We start from the raw sequence: 20,626 nt of genomic DNA on the forward strand, positions 1-20,626 counted from the left end.
TTCTCCCCGGTGTCCTGGGGACAATATTTATCCCTCAACCCAACATAACAAAAACATTATCTGGTCATTTATCACATTGCTGTTTGTGAGAGCTTGCTGTGCGCAAATTGGCTGCCACGTTTCCTACATTACAAGTCTCTGGAGTGGGACTTGAACCCACATCCTTCTAACTCCGAGGCGAGGGTGCTACCCACTGAGCTTCCATGGGCATTACATGCCAGCCCACAAATCACCAGAGTTATTGGATGTACTGTTGCTGTGATTTGAACGCCCAACACTTAGGTTGCTAGTCCAGTGTCGTTAACTACTACGCTACCATCCCCACAGCGGAGTATTGGTCCGCTGTTGGGGGAGGGGGTTACCCTCAGGCAGCCTTGCCTAAGTGGGCCATACTTTACATCACTGACAATACTATTCGACAGTGGAAGCCATCACAACATCGCACCCGACCACAACAACAACTTGTAATTATATAACGCCTTTAACGTAGTAAAATGTCCCAAGGCGCTTCACAGGAGTATTATAAGACAAAAAATTTGACGCCGAGCCACATAAGGAGAAATTAGGGCAGAGGCCCAAAAGCTTGGTCAAAGAGGTAGGTTTTAAGGAGCATCTTAAAGGAGGAAAGAGAAGAAAGAAAGACTTGCATTTATATAGCGCCTTTCACGACCACCGGACGTCTCAAAGCGCTTTACAGTCAATTAAGTACTTTTGAAGTGGAGTCACTGTTATAATGTGGGAAATGCGGCAGCCAATTTGTGCACAGCAAGCTCCCACAAACAGCAATGTGATAATGACCAGATCATCTGTTTTTGTTATGTTGGTTGAGGGATAAATATTGCCCCCAGGAGACCGGGGATAACTCCCCTGCTCTTCTTCCAATAGTGGCCGTGGGATCTTTTACGTCCACCTGAGAGAGCAGACGGGGCCTCGGTTTAAAGTCTCATCCAAAAGGCGGCACCTCCGACAGTGCAGCACTCCCTCAGCACTGCACTGGAGTGTCAGCCTAACTTTATGTGCTCAAGTCCCTTGGAGTGGGACTTCTGACTCAGAGGCGAGTGCGCTACCAACTGAGCCACAGCTGACACAGAGAGGTGGAGAGGTTTAGGCAGGAAATTCCAGAGCTTAGGGCCCAGGCAACAGAAGGCACGGCCACCAATGGTTGAGCGATTATAATCAGGGATGCTCAAGAAGGCAGAATTGGAGGAGCACAGATATCTCGGGGCAGGGGTTGTAGGGCTGGAGAAGATTACAGAGGTGGGGGGGGGTGCGAGGCCATGGGGGGATTTGAAAACACCGAGAATAGTTTGTTACACTGAAGGGGTGAGTGCATTGAACGTGGGATATTCTGCTCTGTACAGGGCAGCACTATCCCTGGGGGGGTGGAGGAGGAAAAAGGAAGTAACCTTTATTTGCATATTTATACATTGCTGTTTGTGGGAGCTTGCTGTGCACGATTTGGCTGCCGCGTTTCCCTACATCACAACGGTGACCACGCTTAACAAAAGAAGCATTGCATTGGCAGTAAAGTGGGTTGGGACGTCCTGAGGAGGTGAAAGTCACTATATAAATGCAAGTCTCAATGAGCGGGTGGCCCACCACTGTTCACCTGTCACTCATGCCTGGTGCTCAGGGCAGGCTGCGCCCTGATTGGCTGCTGCTGCTGTCCATCATCCTTCATGCTCCCGCCTCTTTAAGATGATCTCACATCCGGGAGCGGGCAGTGGAGGTCGTTGCCATGGAAACAAAAACACAGATTCTTCGGTTTCAATTGCAAAAAAGTGAATTATTTCGGGAAGGCGCCAGTGATTTGGACATCTGGGGCGTGTTATTGGTTAAAAAAAAGTTTAATTTTTGTTTTGGGGGAGGGTGAAAACCCTCTGTTTAGCCTGGGGTTAAAGGGCCGAGGTGAGAGGTCGGGCCGGTAACCAGGGGCGACAAGATGGCGGCTTGAATTGATGGAGCGAGGTAAAGAAAGCGGGGAGGGAGCACAGCTGTCAGCCGTGGCTCAGTGGGTCGCTCGCTCGCCCGGGAGTCAGAAGGTTGTGGGTTCGAGTCCCACTCTAGAGAGTTAAGCACACAAAGCTAGGCTGACACTCCCATCTTTCGGATGAGACGTTAAGCCAGACCCCGTCTGCTCTCTCAGGTGAACATAAAAGATCCCACGGCCACTATTTTGAAGAAGAGCAGTGGGAGTTCTTCCAGGTGTCTTGGGGCCAATATTTATCCCTCAGTCAACATCACTAAAAAACAGATTATCTGGTCATTATCACATTGCTGTTTGTGGGATCTTGCTGTGTGCAAATTGACTGACGCGTTTCCCACACTACAACAGTGACTACACTCCAAAAAGTGCTTCAAAAGGAAAGCATGAACAGACTGGGTCACTTTTCTCTTGAAAAAAGAAGGCGGAGGGGTGACCTAATAGAGGTCTTTAAAATTATTAGTTTTGATAGAGCGGATACAGAGAGAATGTTTCCACTTGTGGGGAAGAGCAAAACTAGAGGCCATCAATATAGGATAGTCACTAAGAAATCCAATAGGGAATTCAGAAGAAACTTCTTTACCCAGAGAGTGGTGAGAATGTGGAACTCGCTACCACAGGGAGTGGTTGAAGCGAATAGTATAGATGCATTTAAAGTGAGGCTAGATAAGCATATGAGGGAGAAGGGAATAGAGGGTTATTCTGATGGCCTTAGCCTGTTTCTGTGATGTATATCCTATGTACTTCATTGGCTATATGAAGTGCTTTGGGACATCCTGAGGTGGTGAAAGGCGTGATATAAATGCAAGTCTTTCTTTCTTGCAGAGACTGGGGAGAGGATTCAGTCCTGGGCCCCGGGGAGGGAGCAGAGACTGGGGGAGGGTTCAGTCCTGGCCCCGGGTAGGGAGGGTGCTCGGACCCAGGTCACTTGGCTCAGGACAATTTGTATTGTGGATGTAAATGATTGCCTTTCTTTCTGTTTGGACCTGCAGGCTGGTGTTCTGATCTTTTTCAATGTAAAGCCACCCCCTGCTGTGTTTTTAAAAGTTATTTCTGTATGAGATGAAGACATGAGCAAAATGGCAGCTTTATTTGAAAAGAGGGAGGCTGTGATTAATAATCGGACTGGAGTCAAACACTGGCTGCAACTCCAGGCAACACATTACACTTTCAGAAATAGAAACAGAAAATGCTGGAAATGCTCAGCCGGTCAGGCAGCATCTGTGGAGAGAGAAACAGAGTTAACGTTTCAGGTCGATGACCTTTCGTCAGAACTGGAAAAAGTTAGAGATGTAGCAGGTTTTAAGCAAGTGCGGGGGGAGGGGAGGAAAGAACAAAAGGAAAGGGTGGAAGGCAGGAGAGATTAAATGACAGAAGGGATGGTTGTACAAAGGAAAGGGAGATGGTACTGTAAACAAGTACAGAAACGAAAGATGGGTCAGGAAGAGGTGTGAATGGGAATGGCAGAAACATCAACAGTTGCCATGTGAAAGAATCTGCTTCCATCCTTGCTCCGGCTGCTGCTCTAGAATCTTGCAGCACAGACGGAGGCCTTTCGGCCCATCGCACCTGTGCTGGCTCTCTGAAAGAGCTTTCCAACTAGTCCCACTCCCCTGCTTTCTCCTGGTCAAGTATTTATCCAATTTCCCTTTTGAAAGTTACTATTGAATCTGCTTCCACCGCCCTTTCAGGCAGCGCATTCCAGATCATCATAACTCGCTGTGTAAAAAGAAATTCTCATCATCTTTTTACCCCCCCCCCTCCCAATTTGGTTATTTTGCCAATAACCTTAAATCTCTGTCAGAGCAGCTGATCTGTGAATGTTTGTTGTGTTTCCCAATTTTCTTGCTCGAATTCTTGCTGGTGGGGTTTCCAAAGGTTCTTCCGTATAAAATTTTTTAGAGGGCTTGACAGGGTAGATGCTGAGAGGCTGTTTTGCCTGGCTGGAGAATCTAGAACTAGGGGGCATAGTCTCAGGATAAGGGATTGGTCATTTCAGACTGAGATGAGGAGGAATTTCTTCACTCAGAGGGTTGTGAATCTGTGGATGCTGAGTCGTTGAGTATATTCAAGGCTGAGATTAATAGATTTTTGGACTCTAAGGGAATCAAGGGATATGGGGATCAGGCGGGAAAGTGGAGTTGAGATCGAAGATCAGCCATGATCTTATTGAATGGCGGAGCAGGCTCGAAGGGCCGAATGGCCTGCTCCTAATTCTTATGTTCCCAGTACAGGAAACTTTGGTTTATCCGGAGGCTAAATGTCCAGCAAGCTCGAGCCACCGGCAAAAATCAGGAGCCGTTTCGTTAGGTTTTTTTTCTTTTCGTTGCTTTTTTCTCAACAGTCAGGCTCTGCAAGGTCTGTAGCTAAGCAACAGCTTCAGCTAGAGACGCTACAGAGACGCTTGCCGATTGTTTAGAAGCTGCTGCTAAGCAACCGGGTTTGTTGATTCACACGGAGCTGAAAATCTCCGTATGTTTCAACATCAGCGCTGGTGTGTCCGGCAGTTTTGAGGGAACGGCAACAGCTCGGTGCCGGATAGCACAAAGTTTCCTGTACTTTGCTCATTCCGCTCTGTGAGCTTACGCAGTGAATGTCAGCAGGATATTATACCACGGGGAGCAGCACAGCCAAAGCCCAACCCTGTTCTCAGCTGGCGTGCAGGTGTACTTTCGTGCCGGAGTTACTGGATGGCGATCCGGAGCAGGAACCCCGGCTGATTTTCCTCTCCGTAGCCCTGTGGTGCTGGGGCCAACTGTAGTGCTCCAATCGCTGCGCTAGCTGACTTTAAAAGTCATCCTGATTCAACTAACCTGTCCTACTGCACATAATGGCCCAAACATTGCTGTCAAAATAACGGCGAGGCTAATGGCGCTTGCCGTTATTTACGCGCCACTTCAGGCGAGGGAAGATGCGCGGTTAAACTCGGAAATCCAAAAGTTGCTGTCCGAGATACGGCAATCCGCCGTTAGCTTTGCGAAAACGGCATCTCGCTGGCCGGCTCGCCGTTGAAATGCATTGAGCGGCGTGAGGATGCCCGATAGATACGAACTAAACTCGCCACAGAAAGATGGCGCTTGTCCATTTCAGTTTATGTACCGTTTTAAGGGCGTGATAAGTGTTAATTACCGCCAGTCAACCTCTCTGGCCCTGAAAATTAACTGTTACAAGTGAGGCGTCTCATTCCTTCAGCTTTTAATTGTTGGAGTCTTTTTTTAACTTTTTCTTTCTGTCTCTTTCACTCTCTTAATCCAATCTTTCTTTCCCTCTCTTGATCTCACTTTCTGTACCTAATTTGGCATTGAATTCACCTGCTCTAACTTACACTTCCTGGTTCAGACCTGGCGCTGTGCCTTTCATAATCCTTCAATTTGATTGGTTAAAGAGATACCCGGTTGCTGCACTGTTCACTCAGATCCCAGATGCCCCACCACGCCACTTCCATCTCTCACTTCCAGTAACTTGTGGGGCAAAATATCGTCAACTATAAATGGACGAGGGTTAAATTAAATGTTAAATTAAGATGGGCTATTGTGGCCTTCCTCATGCATAATTATCCTATGAGAAAAGGCCATTTGCCCCCTCAAGCCTCATTGTTCCACTGTCTAATCATGCGCTCCTCAGCCCCTCTCATACAAGATCGCTGGCCTGTTTCTGTCCTGTAAATTCTCTGTAATCTCTCTCTGTAACGGGCAGGCTTTGAGGTGGGGGAAGGACTTTGTGTAAATGAGAGCTTTATCGACCTATTCTTGTTAAAGTGCATCAGCAGTGGCTCAGTGGGCAGCACCCTCGCCTCCGAGTCAGAAGGTTGTGGGTTCAAGTCCCACTCCAGAGACTTGCGCACAAAAATCTAGGCTGACACTCCCAGTGCCAGTACTGAGGGAGCGCTACACTGTCTGAGGTGCCGTCTTTCGGATGAGACGTTAAAACCGAGGCCCCGTCTGCCTCCTCAGGTGGACGTAAAAGATCCCGCGGCCACTATTTCGAAGAAGAGCAGGGGGGGAGTTCTCCCCAGTGTCCTGGGCCAATATTTATCCCTCAATCAACATCACTAAAAACAGATTATCTGGTCATTATCACATTGCTGTCTGTGCGCATATTGGCTGCCACGTTTCCTATATTACAACAGTGACGACACTTCAAAAGTACTTCACTGGCTGTAGAATGCTTTGGGATGTCCTGTAGTCGTGAAAGGCGCTTTTTAAATGCAAGTCTTTCTTTCTTTCTTTTCTTTCAGTGTAAGTGGGCGCTTGCTCCTTACCGTTGCCGAAGATGAAGATTGACACCGTGACCTTCCCACCGAGGATGTACGCCCCTCAGAACTACACAGATGAAGACAGCCTCCCCATTCGGGCCGCTCCGAGACCCCTGCTTGTGGGGCCAGATCAGATGGACTCCCTTTCAGACCTGGATGTTTCCCTGACGCCAGACAAGATCAGCAAATCTACGGGAATACTGAAAAAGCGGGAAGGGTCGGACGGCGACACGGTGAACGAGAGAGTCAGCCGTCGGCAGGTAACAAGAACCCCCCACCCCATCAAATATTAACATACTCTGGGGACCCCCCCCCCGGCAAATATTACCTGGGATATACGGCACAGAAACAGACCATTCGGCCCAACCAGTCCATGCCGGTGTTTATGCTCCACTCGAGCCTCCTCCCGTCTTTCCTCATCTAAATCTATCAGCGTAACCCTCTATTCCCTTCTCTCGCATGTGCTTGTCCAGCCTCCCCTTAAATACATCTATACTATTCACCTTAACCACTCCCTGTGGTAGCGAGTTCCACATTCTCACCACTCTCTGGGTAAAGAAGTTTCTTCTGAATTCCCTATTGGATTTCTTGGTGACTATCTTATATTGATGGCCTCTAGTTATGCTCTTCCCCACAGAGTGGATACAGAGAGAATGTTTCCACTTGCCAAAACCTTTCATAATCTTAAAGACCTCTATTAGGTCATCCCTCAGCCTTCTTTTGAACACCGTTTTAAATGTTTCCCATGGCTGTTCTACATCGTTGTTTGCCAATATTGTTTCCCATTTTATTTTCCCAAGTTCTATTCCCAGCCCCTCAAAAATCAGCTTTTCTCCAATCTATCACCCTGGTTTTTGTTAATTCTTCCTTCTCAATTATCATCTTAAAGCGTGTTATATTATGGTCACTATTGCCTAGATGTTCCCCTACTTTAACTTCTCTTGTCTGCTCTGGATCATTCCCCATTATTGATCCAAAATCAAATCCTCCCTTGTTGGGCTTTTTACATATTGGGTTAGAAAGGACTCCTGTACACATTGTAGGAACTCCATTCCCTTATCCCCTTTACCTACCTCTTCAGTCCAATTAATATCGGGGTAGTTGAAATCCCCCATGATTATTATTCTGTTTTTTACTCGTTTCCCTAATTTGTCTGCATATTTCTTCCTCCAACTCCCTTCCACTGTTAGGTGGTCTGTAGACTACGCCTATTAGTGTGATTGATCCTTTATTATCTTTTATCTCTATCCATATGAATTCTATTTCTGTCTTGCTGATATCTACGTCACTTTTTTCTACTGCCATTATGTTATCCCTAATAAGTACAGCTGCTCCACCTCCCCTTTTTCCCTCCCTATCTTTTCTAAATATGTTATATCCTGCAATGTTTAATTCCCAGTCCTGATTTTTCTGTAGCCATGTCTCAGTAATCCCTACTATGTCTGGTTCCTCGCAATGCATGATTGCCTCCAGCTCCCCTGTTTTATTACGGACACTGTGTGCATTGCTGTACAGACAGTACAACAGTGCACTCTCAGGGGACCCCCTTCCCCCCAGCAAATATTCACACACTCCGGGGGAGCCCCCCAGAAAATATTAACACACTCCGGGGGAGCCCCCCCTCCAGCAAATATTCACACACTCCAGGGGCATCACCCCCACACTGAGATCGATTGAATTTTGGTCTCTCGGGGAATCAAGGGATATGGGGATCGGGCGGGAAAGTGGAATTGAGGTCGATGATCAGCCACGATCTTCTTGAATGACAGGGCAGGCTCGAGGGGCTGAACGGCTGACTCCTGCACCTATTTCTTGTGTTCTTAACCCCCCTCCCCGAAGTTCCCAGCATGGAGCATCACTTGCTCGCAGTGCATACCAAGAGATTGTGGCTGTGCTCCCTGCGATTTCATTCATTTCAGTGGGCGGACAATATTGGGACGGGTGCCCACAATCTCCCAATTATGTGTGCCGCTGGGCGAGAACCTGGGCCGGGGTGTGCGTTTGGAGAGTTGGCCCTTGGGGCGTTTGTGAAACGTCCGATTTAGAAATCCAAATTTTTTTTTTCTTTTCAGTTGCAGGTTCGCTTTGACACCGGCTCCGACAAGGAAGCATTAATCCCGTGGGACCCAGGCAGCAGGGAGGAGGGGGCGAGCCCTGTAAATCCAGCTCTGGAGCTGGATCCTGAAGCGAGTGAATCGGCAAGCGCCCGGGCTCCAACCAACCCCTCCTCCATTTTCTCCAGCCACCAAAAGGGTAAAGGGTCGACCCACGGCGATTCGTGGAAGAACAAACCGGTCAGACCGAACAAGGCGTGCCAGCCCCCGAGGCAGGGAGGGTTCCTGGGGGGCGCCGAGGACCACGGGGACCGCCCCCTGGCCGTCCCCGAGTGTAACACCACCCTGCTGCTGGGGCAGGAGCTGCAGCAGCTGAAGGAAGCGGGCTTCGACGCAAAGCGAGCGGCCGCAGAGCAGCTGAAGAGGTCGTTGGTGACCCGGCAGTGTGTGGAGGGGAAAGTGGCAGAAGGTAAAGGAGGGGGGGGTTTGAGCAGCCGTGCGGTATCGGTTGTGAGAATGACTCCAGCTTGCTGAAAGCCTAACTGATGAGGGAGTTTGCGTGGTGGGCGGGGGGAGAGGCTTTGTCACCAACCTGCCATCGCAGAACAGTGGCAAGCAGATTTTTGGCCGCCATGCAAAACATTTATTAAAATTTAAAGGGTTAAATTCTGAGGACAGGTTGTACAGACTGGGCTTGTATCCCCTGGAGTATAGAAGATTAAGGGGTGATCTAATTGAGGTGTTTATAATGATTAAAGGATTTGATAGAGTAGAGAGAAACGATTTCCTCTGGTGGGGGGAGTCCAGAACGAGGGGGCGTAACCTAAAATTTAGAGCCAGGCCGTTCAGGGGTGATGTCAGGAAGCACTTCTTCACACAAAGGATGGTGGAAATCGGGAACTCACTCCCCCAAAAAGCTGTTGATGCCGGGGGTCCACTGAAAATTTCAAAACTGAGATTTCGCTTTTTGTTAGACAAGGGTATTAAGAGTTACATAGAAACATAGAAGATAGCACGGTGGCATAGTGGTTAGCACTGTTGCCTCACAGCGCCAGAGACCCGGGTTCGAATCCGGCCTCGGGCGACTGTCTGTGTGGAGTTTGCACATTCTCCCCGTGTTTGCGTGGGTTTTCTCCGGGTGCTCCGGTTTCCTCCCACAGTCCAAAGATGTGCGGGTTAGGTTGATTGGCTATGATAAATTGACCCTTAGTGTTAGGGGGATTAAATACGTGGGGTTACGGGGATAGGGTGGGATATGTGTTGGTGTAGGGGTTACGGGGATTGGGTGGGATATGTGTCGGTGCAGGCTCGATGGGCCGAAATGGCCTCTATCTGCACTGTGGGGTTTCTGTGATAGGAGCAGGAGTAGGCCATTCGGCCCCTCGACCCTACTCCGCCATTCAATGAGATCATGGATGATCATCCAAATTCAGTACCCGGTCCCTGCTTTCTCCCCATATCCCTCGATCCCTTTAGCCTTAAGAAATATATCTAACTCCTTCTTGAATATATTTAATGAATTGGCCTCAACTGCCCTCTGTGGCAGAGAATTCCACAGGTTCACCACTCTCTGGGTAAAGAAATTCCTCCTTATCTCTGTCCTAAATGGCTTACCCCTTATCCTTAGACTGTGACCCCTGGTTCTGGACTCCCCGACCATCGGGAACACCCTTCCTGCATCTAGTCTGTCTAGTCCTGTTAGAATTTTATAAGTTTCAATGGTTACGGAACCAAGGCGGGTAGATGAAGTTAAGATACAGATCAGCCATGATCTAATTGAATGGCGGAACAGGCTCGAGGGGCTGAATGGCCTCATCCTGTTCCTATGTTCCCGTGCGCCACAGTGAGTGAGGATCTAAGCTGGCATTGTGGCGGTCCGGGGTGTGGAAAACAGTTACTTCCTGCATGGGGGTGTGGGGGAATGGGAGAGCAAGTGGCTACAGAGCAGCCCCGGCGGAGGATGGGGATGTCAACCCCCTTCTCGTAGGAGTAACGATACGTTTGTGGGGGGAGCAGGTGAACAGGAAGGAAAGGGAGGGTCTGTCGCACTTCAGAACAAGAGTATGTAAAAAGAGAAAAAGAGAGCCAGTCATTTCTTTACTTTTTTTTTCTGACCTGGAGGCAGAAATTACCAATCTGCAGATTTCCCTCATCCAGCAGCAATTAAACTCTTATCGACCTTGTTTATTTACAGCAGTTCAACGTTGAAGCTTTAAAGATGCAATTGAGCTTAAACACAGTTCCACATTAGCACCGAAGGAGGCCATTAGGCAAATCGCGTCTGTGCTGGAACACTCCAAAAGCAGTCCCACTGCCCCGCTCTCTCCCCATAGCCCTGTATCCTCCGTTACTTCAAATATATATCCAGAAGCAGCAGCCTCTGACTCAACCACTCCCTGCGACCAAGCATTTCATGCTGCATCAGCCCTCTACGTCCAGAAACTTCTCCGAACCCCTCGGTTTAACGTTTCATCCGAAAGATGGCACCTCCGACAGTGCAGCACTACACTGGAGTGTTGGTCGCGATTTTTGTGCTCCAGTCTCTGGAGTGGGACTGGAACCCACAACCTTCTGACCCAGAGGCGAGAGCGCGGCCCACTGAGCCACTGGCTGACGCACCTTTATAGCGCCTTTAGCATAGTAAAGTGTCCCAAGGCGCTTCACAGGAGCGATTACCAAACAAAATTCAACACTGAGCCATGTAAGGAGATTTTAGGACAGGGCTTGGCCAAAGAGGTTGGTTTTAAGGAGCGTGTTACAGGAGGAGGGAGAGGTGCAGAGGGTTAGGGAGGGAATTCCAGAGCTTAGGGTCAAGACAGATGAAGGCACCAATGGTGGAGCGAGTGAAATTGGGCATGTGCAAGAGGCTGGAATCAGAGCAGCGCAGAGAAAGCGGAGGGTTGGGGGGCTGGAGGAGATTACAGAGATAGGGAGGAACGAGGCCATGGAGGGGTTTGAAAACAAGGATATGAGAATTTTAAAATCGAGGCGTTGCCGGACCGGGAGCCAATGTAGGTCGGCGAGCACGGGGGTGATGGGTGAACGGGACTCGGTGCGAGTTAGGACACGGGGCAGCGAGCACAGGGGGTGATGGGTGAACGGGACTCGGTGCGAGTTAGGACACGGGGCAGCGAGCACAGGGGGTGATGGGTGAACGGGACTCGGTGCGAGTTAGGACACGGGGCAGCGAGCACAGGGGGTGATGGGTGAACGGGACTCGGTGCGAGTTAGGACACGGGGCAGCGAGCACAGGGGGTGATGGGTGAACGGGACTCGGTGCGAGTTAGGACACGGGGGCAGCGAGCACAGGGGGTGATGGGTGAACGGGACTCGGTGCGAGTTAGGACACGGGGCAGCGAGCACAGGGGGTGATGGGTGAACGGGACTAGGTGCGAGTTAGGACACGGGGCAGCTGAATTTTGGATGAGCTGAAGGTTTACGGAGGGTGGAAAGTGCGAGGTTGGCCAGGAGTGCGCTGGAATCGTCGGGTCTAGAGGTAACCTCGGCGTGGACGAGGGAATTCGGTTCGGAGCCAGAATGGAGCCCACTCTGGTTTCCCCCCCCCCCCCCCCCCCCATCCGACGGGGTTAGACGAGAACCACCGTGACTCGCGCGTTCTGTTGCAGGCCTGAACGTGCCAAAGGCGCTGCAACGTTACAGAGGGCTGGTCAGCCTGGAGGTGCCCGTGGCCGAGGTGCTGAGTACGGCCGTACAGGAGAAAATGCTGCTGGTCAGACCGAGGGCGGAGAACAAAAAGGTAATGAGTTTCTCTTTCAGCTCGAAGAGAGAAAGAACTTTCACCACCTCCGGACGTCCCAAAGCGCTTTACAGCCAATGAAGTACTTTTTGAAGTGCAGTCACTGTTGTAATGTAGGAAACGCGGCAGCCAGTTTGCGCACAGCAAGCTCCCACAGACAGCAATGTGATCATGACCAGATCATCTGTTTTAATGATGTTGGTTGAGGGATAAATATCGGCCGGAACTCCCCTGCTCCTCTTCCACTACTGCCATGGGCTCTTTTACATTACATCCACTTGCAACCAGCAAGTGCGACATCATCCACTTTGGACCCAAGAAAGACAGATCAGAGCAAGGAAGTTTGGCGCCCAGATTGCAACGCAATCACACAACTAGGCACAAAAGGTCAGGGAGTTTAAAACGTAGGTGAGATAAGCCCAAAACCACTTGCGCTCGCGTTTTTCATTGGTTCAAGATTCAATGCGCCCGACTCGGGCCCTGCCCACAAAACTGGCCTCGTTCCCCAGGTCAAAATTGCGCTTGTTCGGGAAGGCTCTTCAAATTGCGCTCATTTCTTAGGCGCACAGGCACCAGTTAGGCATGTTTTAAAAGGTTTTTTTTATATCAAAAAATATTTAATTTACTAAGAAGCTGACTTGGTGCCCGCCAATGACCATTTAATGGTTCAGTATCATGGGTAGCACCCTCGCCTCTGGCTCAGAAGGTTGTGGGTTCAAGTCCCACTCCAGAGATTTGTGCACAAAAACCTAGGCTGACACTCTCAGTGCAGTACTGAGCGAGTGCTACTCTGTCAGAGGTGCCGTCTTCCGGATGAGGCGTTAAACCGAGGCCCCGTCTTCCCTCTTGGATGGACGTTAAAAAATTCCATGGCACTATTTTTTCAGATGAGCAGGGGAGGTATTCTGGTGTCCTAGCCGATATTTATCCCTCAATCAACATCACTAAAAAACAGATTATCTGACTTCAGGACGCCCCAAAGCGCTTTCCAGCCAATGAAGTACTTTTGAACACGGTTCCCTGTAAGCTGCCCGGCCACGTGGTGCTCCTGGGAACCGGTGCAGCCTCTTAAAGGGGCTGTGCAGGGCCGAACAAAACTGCTTTTGAAGTGTAGTCACTGTCGTAATGCAGGAAAAGGTTAATAGTTAAAGATTTTATAAATATATTAAGAGTAAGAGAGAGATGTGAGCCCATTAAAGACAAATGCAGATGATACTGTAATAGACAACAAGGCAATGGCAGGTTTATTAAGCGAGTACTATGTATCCGTTTTCACAGTAGAGAAAGAGGATCTTCTCTTCTTAGGCAGTCCCTGGGAACCGAGGATGACTTGCTTCCACATTAAAAATAAGTTCTCAGGTGACTGATGAGTCCAATGCGGGACCTACAGTCTCTGTCACAGGTGGGGCAGACGGTGGTTGAAGGGGCGGGTGCTTGGGTTGACGGGCGCTCCTTGTGCTGCCTGCGCTTGGCTTCTGCTTGCTCCCGGCGAAGAGACTCTAGGTGTTCGGCGTCTTCCCGGATGCTCCTCCTCCACTTTGTGTAGTCTTGGGCCAGGGATTCCCAGGTGTTGGTGGGGATGTTGCACTTTTTCAAGGAGGCTTTGAGGGTGTCCTTGAAGCATTTCCTCTGCCCACCCGGGGCTCTCTTGCCGTGCCGGAGCTCCGAGTAGAGTGCTAGTTTTGGGAGTCTTGTATCGGGCCTGCAGACAATGTGACCCGTCCATCGGAGCTGATCGAGCGTGGTCAAAGCTTCGATGCTGGGGATGTTGGCCTGAGCAAGAACACTGATGTTGGTGCGCCTATCCTGCCAACGGATTTGCAGGATCTTGCGGAGGCAGCGTTGGTGGTACCTCTCCAGTGCTTTGAGGTGCCTGCTGTACATGGTCCATGTCTCTGAGGCATACAGCAGGGCGGGTATCACTACTGCTCTGTTTTCACAGTAGAGAAAGAGGATAACATACCAATGATGGAAGGGAAAAATAAGAGGAGGAACTTGCTGGATTCAATATAATTAACAAAATGGTAATGGAGAAAATAATGGGACTTAAAATAGGACCTCATGGTTTCCACCCTAGGGCATTAAAAAAAAGTAGGTGAGGGAATTGCAGAAGCATTCATTTGTTTTTGCTCATGCGCAGGTTATCGGGACGGAAGCCCCCGACCTGATGATGTTCTACGATCCCTCGGAGCTGCTGACCGAGACCCCCTACCTTGCCGTGGAGGGCCTGCCAGCACTGAAGGTGCAGGCACAGCCGAGGCTCGCAGCTTCTCCCCTTGACCTGTATCGGAAGCTGAAACAGTGGGAGGCCTAGCGACAGCAGGATTGCAGTTTGGAAAGCTGCGGGAGTGTGCATTCTGTATAAAAAGTATATATAATATTTATTAGTCCTTTCACCTGTATTAAAGTCTTTCCGAATTGTATTTATGATAACTGGGGATTTGGCAACATCTCAGGACAGGACATCGTGTAAAAGCCAGAAGCATTTTAAGTTTAAAATATAAAAGTGTGGTGCCAAAGTAAGGTTTTTCCTCATCATGTGCTGCTTATGTAAGTATTCCGAGGCCATTAATATATCTCGAGTTGCTGATACTAACTGATCCTGGTGTTCCAATTTAGGACTGGCCCACCAATGAGGCAACAGTGCTATGAACAGCCCCTTCGCAAACCTCCAGGCTCATGAAGTTCAAACAGGGCAAACCAGCTACAGGAAACTTTTTTTTATCCGGCACGGACGGGACCGACGTGGTGCCGGTTCATCAAAAATTCCGGATAACCGAAAGCTATAGTAAAAGATACCGAGAGCTGAGAGCTCCGTATAAAGCAACAAACCCTGTTGCTTAGCAACAGGTTCAAAACAATGGCCACAAGTTGCAAGTGTCTCTAGCTTAGCAACAGCTGCAGCAACAGATCGAGGAAGGCAAGTAATAAAAGTTACCTGAACCTACTCCTGAATTTTGCCGGTTAACCGACATTTCTGGTTATTTAGGTGCCGGTAAATCGAAAGTTTCCTGTAGTAATAAATATAAAGGCAAGTAGGACTTAAAAAGGCAGATTGCCAGGGCTCTGCCCCCTCACCCCCTCCTTTCTCCACCCCACGTGACTCTTAAGCCACAAGTTCGACACCCCCACCCCCCCCCCCCCCCCCCAGGAGAACGGAGAGAAATTTGTTTAAAAAATTTTAAATTCTCTCGTTAGTGCCCCACCAGAATCGGCCCGGGCCTGCTCTCCAGAGTTAGCTGATTGGGGGAGGGCAGTATGGGCGCTACACTTGGCCTCAATGTCCCTGAGGAGGGATAAATCAGCCAGGGTTCCCACTCTGGATCACCATCAAGAAAAATAACTGGCTTTTATAAAGCACCTGATCACTGTCGAAAGTTGTCCCAAAGCATTTCACGGCCAACCAATTACTTTGCAAGTCCAGTCACCGCTGTTACGTGGGAAACGTGGCAGCCAATTTGTGCACAGCAAGCTCCCACAAACAGCAAATGCGATGAATGAGCGGTTGATCTGTTTTTTGGTGGTGGTGGTTGAGGGAGGAATGTGAACCAGGACCCTGGGGGAATCTCCCCTCTCCCCGTTCTTAACATCCAACTTTGCTGGATGATGTGTATTTGTGGCATCAGGTGAGGGCGGGCTTGGGCCAGGCTACCTTGCCCCCCACCTCCCACACAGTCAAAGCCTTGCCGATACCTAATGTCCAGACTTGGACATGAAGAATGGCCACTTGCTGACGTACCGGAGGGGGGTAGGCGAGGGAAAGAGGGCTGCTGGTGTCCGTAACATCGAACTCCAGTCAGAGTTGGCAGTGTCAAGAGAGGAGCAGGTTAAAACTTAATCTGTTCACTCAGTTGCATTTGGTAGCTGGTTCCCCTGCCTATTCTAAAATGCATCTTTAATTTAGCACAACCTCAAGGAGCCATTTTCCATATTGTATCGTCTGCATAATGCACAGCTCCGTGCTCAGTGTAGCAGTGCAAGTACTAAACTGCTGTCAGAATAAATACACCATCAAGGCAGCAGGCAATGTAGCCGCAGTGGGAACACAACTTCCTTTGATAGTTTTTCTGGGGCCTGGGTGACCATGACACAGTGGGCTAGACACTGACCTTCCACCGCTGGGACTTGGATTGATGGGACATTTCTGCCAGCTATAAGGGTCCCACACGAAAGGAATTCCAGCGGCCTGAATCCCGTTCCCAGTCGGCATTGGGCTCAGAGCACGGAACTGCGACTAATTGGTAATCTCGCGCAGCGACGCTAAAGCAGAGTGGACAAAAACGTGCAGTTGGTGCACTCCTCTGAGGTGAAGGCACAGTATAGGGGGAGCTTTACTCTGCGTGTAATCCATGCTGTTCTTGACCTGGAGGTGCTCGATGCTTGACCGCAGGATACCCGAAATGGAAAGTGTCCAATTCCCCAGCCACGATGGTCCCTCCTCACCTTGATAAGTACAAGATGCAACCACTCACCTCTTTTAATGTATGTTGCCAATTTTTACAATGTAGATTTTGTAATTTGTTACATTACCAACTGATGTAAGTGTATTTTTTTAAATTAAAGCTCAGATTCTTTTTTTTTGTCTCCAAGGTGGACTTTTTTCAATTTTTAGAGTTTTCAAAACGTAATCGTGTTTTTAAAGTGTCAGAGTGACCGTGTCATGAAGTGGAGTGTTGAGGGGTTGTAACCTGTTTGAAAGAAAAGGAGCAATACTTCCTTTCACTTAGCACCTTTATCACATCTCACTGTTCCACACAACAAATTAATTTCTGAAGTGCAGTGACTGTCGTTAGGTAGGTAAATACGGCAGCCAATCCGCACCAGCAACAGCAGTGAGATGAATGATCAGTTAATACGAGTTTTTTTTGGTGATATTAATTGAGGGAGAATTGGTGGCCAGGACAACAGCTATACTCTTGAAATATTGCCGTGGGATTTTTGACTGCTGCACTGTCGAAGGCGCCATCTTTTGGACCAGTTAAGGGGAAGCTAGATAAGTAAAAAGAAAGACTTGCATTTATATAGCGCCTTTCACGGCCACCAGATGTCTCAAAGCGCTTTACAACCAATGAAGTATTTTTGAAGTGTCACTGTTGTAATGTGGGAAACGCAGCAGACAATTTGCACACAGCAAGCTCCCACAAACAACAACGTGATAATGACCAGATAATCTGTTTTTGTTGTGTTGGTTGAGGGATAAATATTGGCCAGGACACCGGGGAAAACTCCCCTGCTCTTCTTCGAAATAGTGACCATGGGATCTTTTACGTCCACTTGAGAAAGCAAACAGAGCCTTGGTTTAACGTCTCGTCCAAAAGATTGCATCTCTGACCGTGCAGCACTCTCCTGGAGTGTCAGCCTAGCTTAACTGAGCCACAACTGACACTGAAGGAGTAGTAGGATATGTCGATAGGGTGAGATGAAGTAAGGTGAGAGGATTCTCGTCTGGAGCATAAACAATGGCACAGACCTGTTGGTCCAAATGGCCTGTTTCTGTGCTGTAAATACTATGTAATATCCATCTGAACAGATGGAGAGGGCCTTGATTCAGCATCTCATTTGAAGGATGCCATCTCTGACAATGCATATAGAAACATAAGATAGGAGCAGGAGTAGGCCATTTGAGCCCGCTCCGCCATTCAATGAGATCATGGCTGATCATCCAAATTCAGTACCCTGTCCCTGCCTTCTCCCCATATCCCTTGATCCCTTTAGCCTCAAGAAATATATCCAACTCTTTCTTGAATATATTTAATGAACTGGCCTCCACCGCCCTCTGTGGCAGAGAATTCCACAGGTTCACCACTCTCTGGGTGAAGAAATTCCTCCTAATTTCAGTCCTAAATGGCTTACCCCTTATCCTTAGACTATGACCCCTGGTTCTGGACTCCCCGGCCATCAGAAACATCCTGCATCTAGTCTGTCCAGGCCTGACAGAATTTTATAGGTTTCGATGAGATCCCCTCTCAATCTTCTAAACTCCAGTGAGTATAAGCCCAATCGACACAATCTCTCCTCATACGTCATTCCTGTCATCCCAGGTATCAGCCTGGTGAATCTTCGCTGCACTCCTTCCATGGCAAGAACGTCCTTCCTCAGGTAAGGTGACCAAAACTGCACACAATACTCAAGGTGCTGTCTCACCAAGGCCCTGTACAACTGTAGCAAGACATCCTTGTTCCTGTACTCGAACCCTCTTGCTACGAAGGCCAACATACCATTTGCCTTCTTAACCGCCTGCTGCACCTGCATGCTTACCTTCAGCGACTGGTGCACAAGAACACCCAGGTCTCTTTGCACTTCCCCTTCTCCCAATCTATTGCCATTCAAATAATAATCTGCCTTCCTGTTTTTGCCACCAAAGTGGATAACCTCACATTTATCCACATTATAGTGCATTTGCCATGTTTCTGCCCAATCACCCAACCTGTCCAAATCGTACTGGAGTTTCACGACATCCTCCTCACAGCTTACCCTCCCACCCAGCTTTGTGTCGTCTGCAAATTTGGAGATATTACATCCAATTCCCTCGTCCAGATCATTAATATATATTGTGAACAGCTGGGGTCCTAGGACCGATCCTTGCGGTACCCCACTAGTCACTGCCTGCCACTCGGAAAACGACCCGTTTATTCCAACTCTTTGCTTTCTGTCCGCCAACCAGTTCTCTATCCAAGTCAATACCTTGCCCCTAATCCCATGTGCCTTAATTTTGCACGCTAATCTCTTATGTGGGACCTTATCAAAAGCCTTCTGAAAGTCCAAATACACCACATCCACTGGTTCTCCCTTATCTATTTTACCAGTTACATCCTCAAACTACACAGAGGATCAGCCTAAGATTATGCATTTGCAACCTGGAGTGGGGCTTGAACCCACTACCTACTGACTCAGAGGCTACCAACTGAGCCCTGTTGACGCCCTAATATCCATCATGCAATGAGTTATAGATCCCTGCTTTGGGAAGACGAGGGGGAGGAAAAAGGAGCTGCTTCCTTCACATGGAGAGATGCCAATGGCTGCTCTTGCGTACCTCCATGTGGCTGGTTATAAGAACTTGCATTTATATCGCGCCTTTCACAATCTCCGGATGTCCCTTAGCACTTTACGGCGACTTAAGTACTTTTGTTTTTAAAGTGCAGTTACCATTTATAATATAGGAAACGTGGCAGCCAATTTGCAAACAGCAAGGTCCCACAAGCAGCTATGTGATAATGACCAGATAATTTTTTTTGTGATGTTAATTGCAGGATAAATATTGACCAGGGAGAACTCCCCTGCTCTTCTCCGAAATAGCGCTATGGGATCGTCAACGTCCACCTGAGGGGGAAGTGGAATTAACCTCTTAAAGGTGCTATTTAAATGCAAGTTTCCTTTATTAGCTGAGGCATAGAATACAAGAGTAGGGAGGTTATGCTTCAACTGTATAAAACACTAGTTAGGCCACAGCTAGAGTCCTGCATACTGTTCTGGTCACCACATTACAGGAAAGATGTGATTGCACAAGAGAGATTTACGAGAATGTTGCCAGGACTGGGGAATTTTAGTTGTGAGGAAAGATTGGGGTTGTTCTCCTTAGAACAGAGGAGGCTGAGGGGAGACTTGATTGAGGTGTATAAAATTATGAGGGGCCTAGATAGGTGGATAGGAAGGACCTATTTCCCTTAGCAGAGAGGTCAATAACCAGGGGGCATAGATTTAAAGTAATTGATAGAAGGATTAAAGGGGAGTTGAGGAGAACATTTTTTCACCCAGAGGGTGGTGGGGGTCTGGAACTCACGGCCTGAAAGGGTGGGAGAGGCAGAAACCCTCATCACATTTAAAAAGTACTCGGATATGCACGTGAAGTGCCGTAACCTGCAGGGCTACGGACCAAGAGCTGGAAAGTGGGATTAGGCTGGATAGCTCTTTTTCGGCCAGCACGGACACGATAGACCGAATGGCCTCCTTCTGTACCGTAAATTTCAATGATTCTGACTATGCGGGGTGAGAAAGGTTTGATTTGCTGCCAGCCTTTAGTTGGCAATCGCAATGCGGCACAACACTGCCCATTTGCTTGGGGGATTAAGGTAGGTCTCCAGGATGCTGCAGGTTGTCACAAGACACCTTGAGCAGACAGGTGCAAGCACTGTCCCAATGCGCACGCGCAGTTAGCCAGCTCGGCACCTGCCGCAGTCCGCCCCAGGGACGCATGCGTCAGAGAGGGTAGCCACCGTCCCTTGAGCGCATGCGTTAGGGTAGTCCTATTTCCATAGTCGGTTGCGCGCATGCGTCGGGTCAGTCAATCGTCCCTTGAACACTAGGGTAACCACAATCCATAGTCGGTTGAGCGCATGCGTCAGATTAGCCATCGTCCCTTGAGCGCATGCGTCAGGGTCGTCCTATTTCCATAGTCGGTTGAGCGCATGCGTCAGATTAGCCATCGTCCCTTAAGCGCATGCGTCAGGGTCGTCCTATTTCCATAGTCGGTTGAGCGCATGCGTCAGGTTAGCCACCGTCCCTTGAGCGCATGCGTCAGGTTTGCCACCGCTCCCCTGAGCGCATGCGTCAGGTTTGCCACCGCTCCCCTGAGCGCA

General features: G+C 49.0%; 1 protein-coding gene across 2 annotated transcripts; it reads left to right on the forward strand.

Annotated features, from left to right (window-relative positions):
* The first annotated feature begins 1,305 nt into the window (after positions 1–1,305).
* On the forward strand, positions 1,306–16,627 carry ppp1r35 (protein phosphatase 1, regulatory subunit 35). 2 transcript variants are annotated; one of them, XM_085977374.1, is made up of 5 exons: positions 1,306–1,968; positions 6,222–6,499; positions 8,312–8,762; positions 11,920–12,050; positions 14,191–16,627. In XM_085977374.1, the coding sequence occupies exons 2-5, from the start codon at positions 6,257–6,259 to the stop codon at positions 14,362–14,364; spliced, it is 999 nt and encodes a 332-aa protein (XP_085833500.1). In that variant the 5' UTR covers positions 1,306–1,968; positions 6,222–6,256; the 3' UTR covers positions 14,365–16,627. The 2 variants fall into 2 exon arrangements, with proteins under 2 accessions (XP_085833500.1, XP_085833499.1); XM_085977373.1 differs by lacking the exon at positions 1,306–1,968 and having other exon boundaries at positions 1,975–6,499.
* Positions 16,628–20,626: the final 3,999 nt, after the last annotated feature.

This window comes from Somniosus microcephalus, unplaced genomic scaffold (genome assembly GCF_052327205.1).
Source record: "Somniosus microcephalus isolate GS21.2 unplaced genomic scaffold, FLI_Smic_1.0 unresolved_chr4, whole genome shotgun sequence".
Lineage (NCBI taxonomy): Eukaryota > Metazoa > Chordata > Chondrichthyes > Squaliformes > Somniosidae > Somniosus > Somniosus microcephalus.

Coding starts and splice junctions, on each gene's coding strand:
- ppp1r35 (XM_085977374.1), top strand. CDS start 6,257: ATGAAGATTGACACCGTGACCTTCCCACCGAGGATGTACGCCCCTCAG. Junction 6,500..8,311: donor AGAGAGTCAGCCGTCGGCAG/GTAACAAGAACC, acceptor TTTTCTTTTCAG/TTGCAGGTTCGCTTTGACAC. Junction 8,763..11,919: donor GGAGGGGAAAGTGGCAGAAG/GTAAAGGAGGGG, acceptor GTTCTGTTGCAG/GCCTGAACGTGCCAAAGGCG.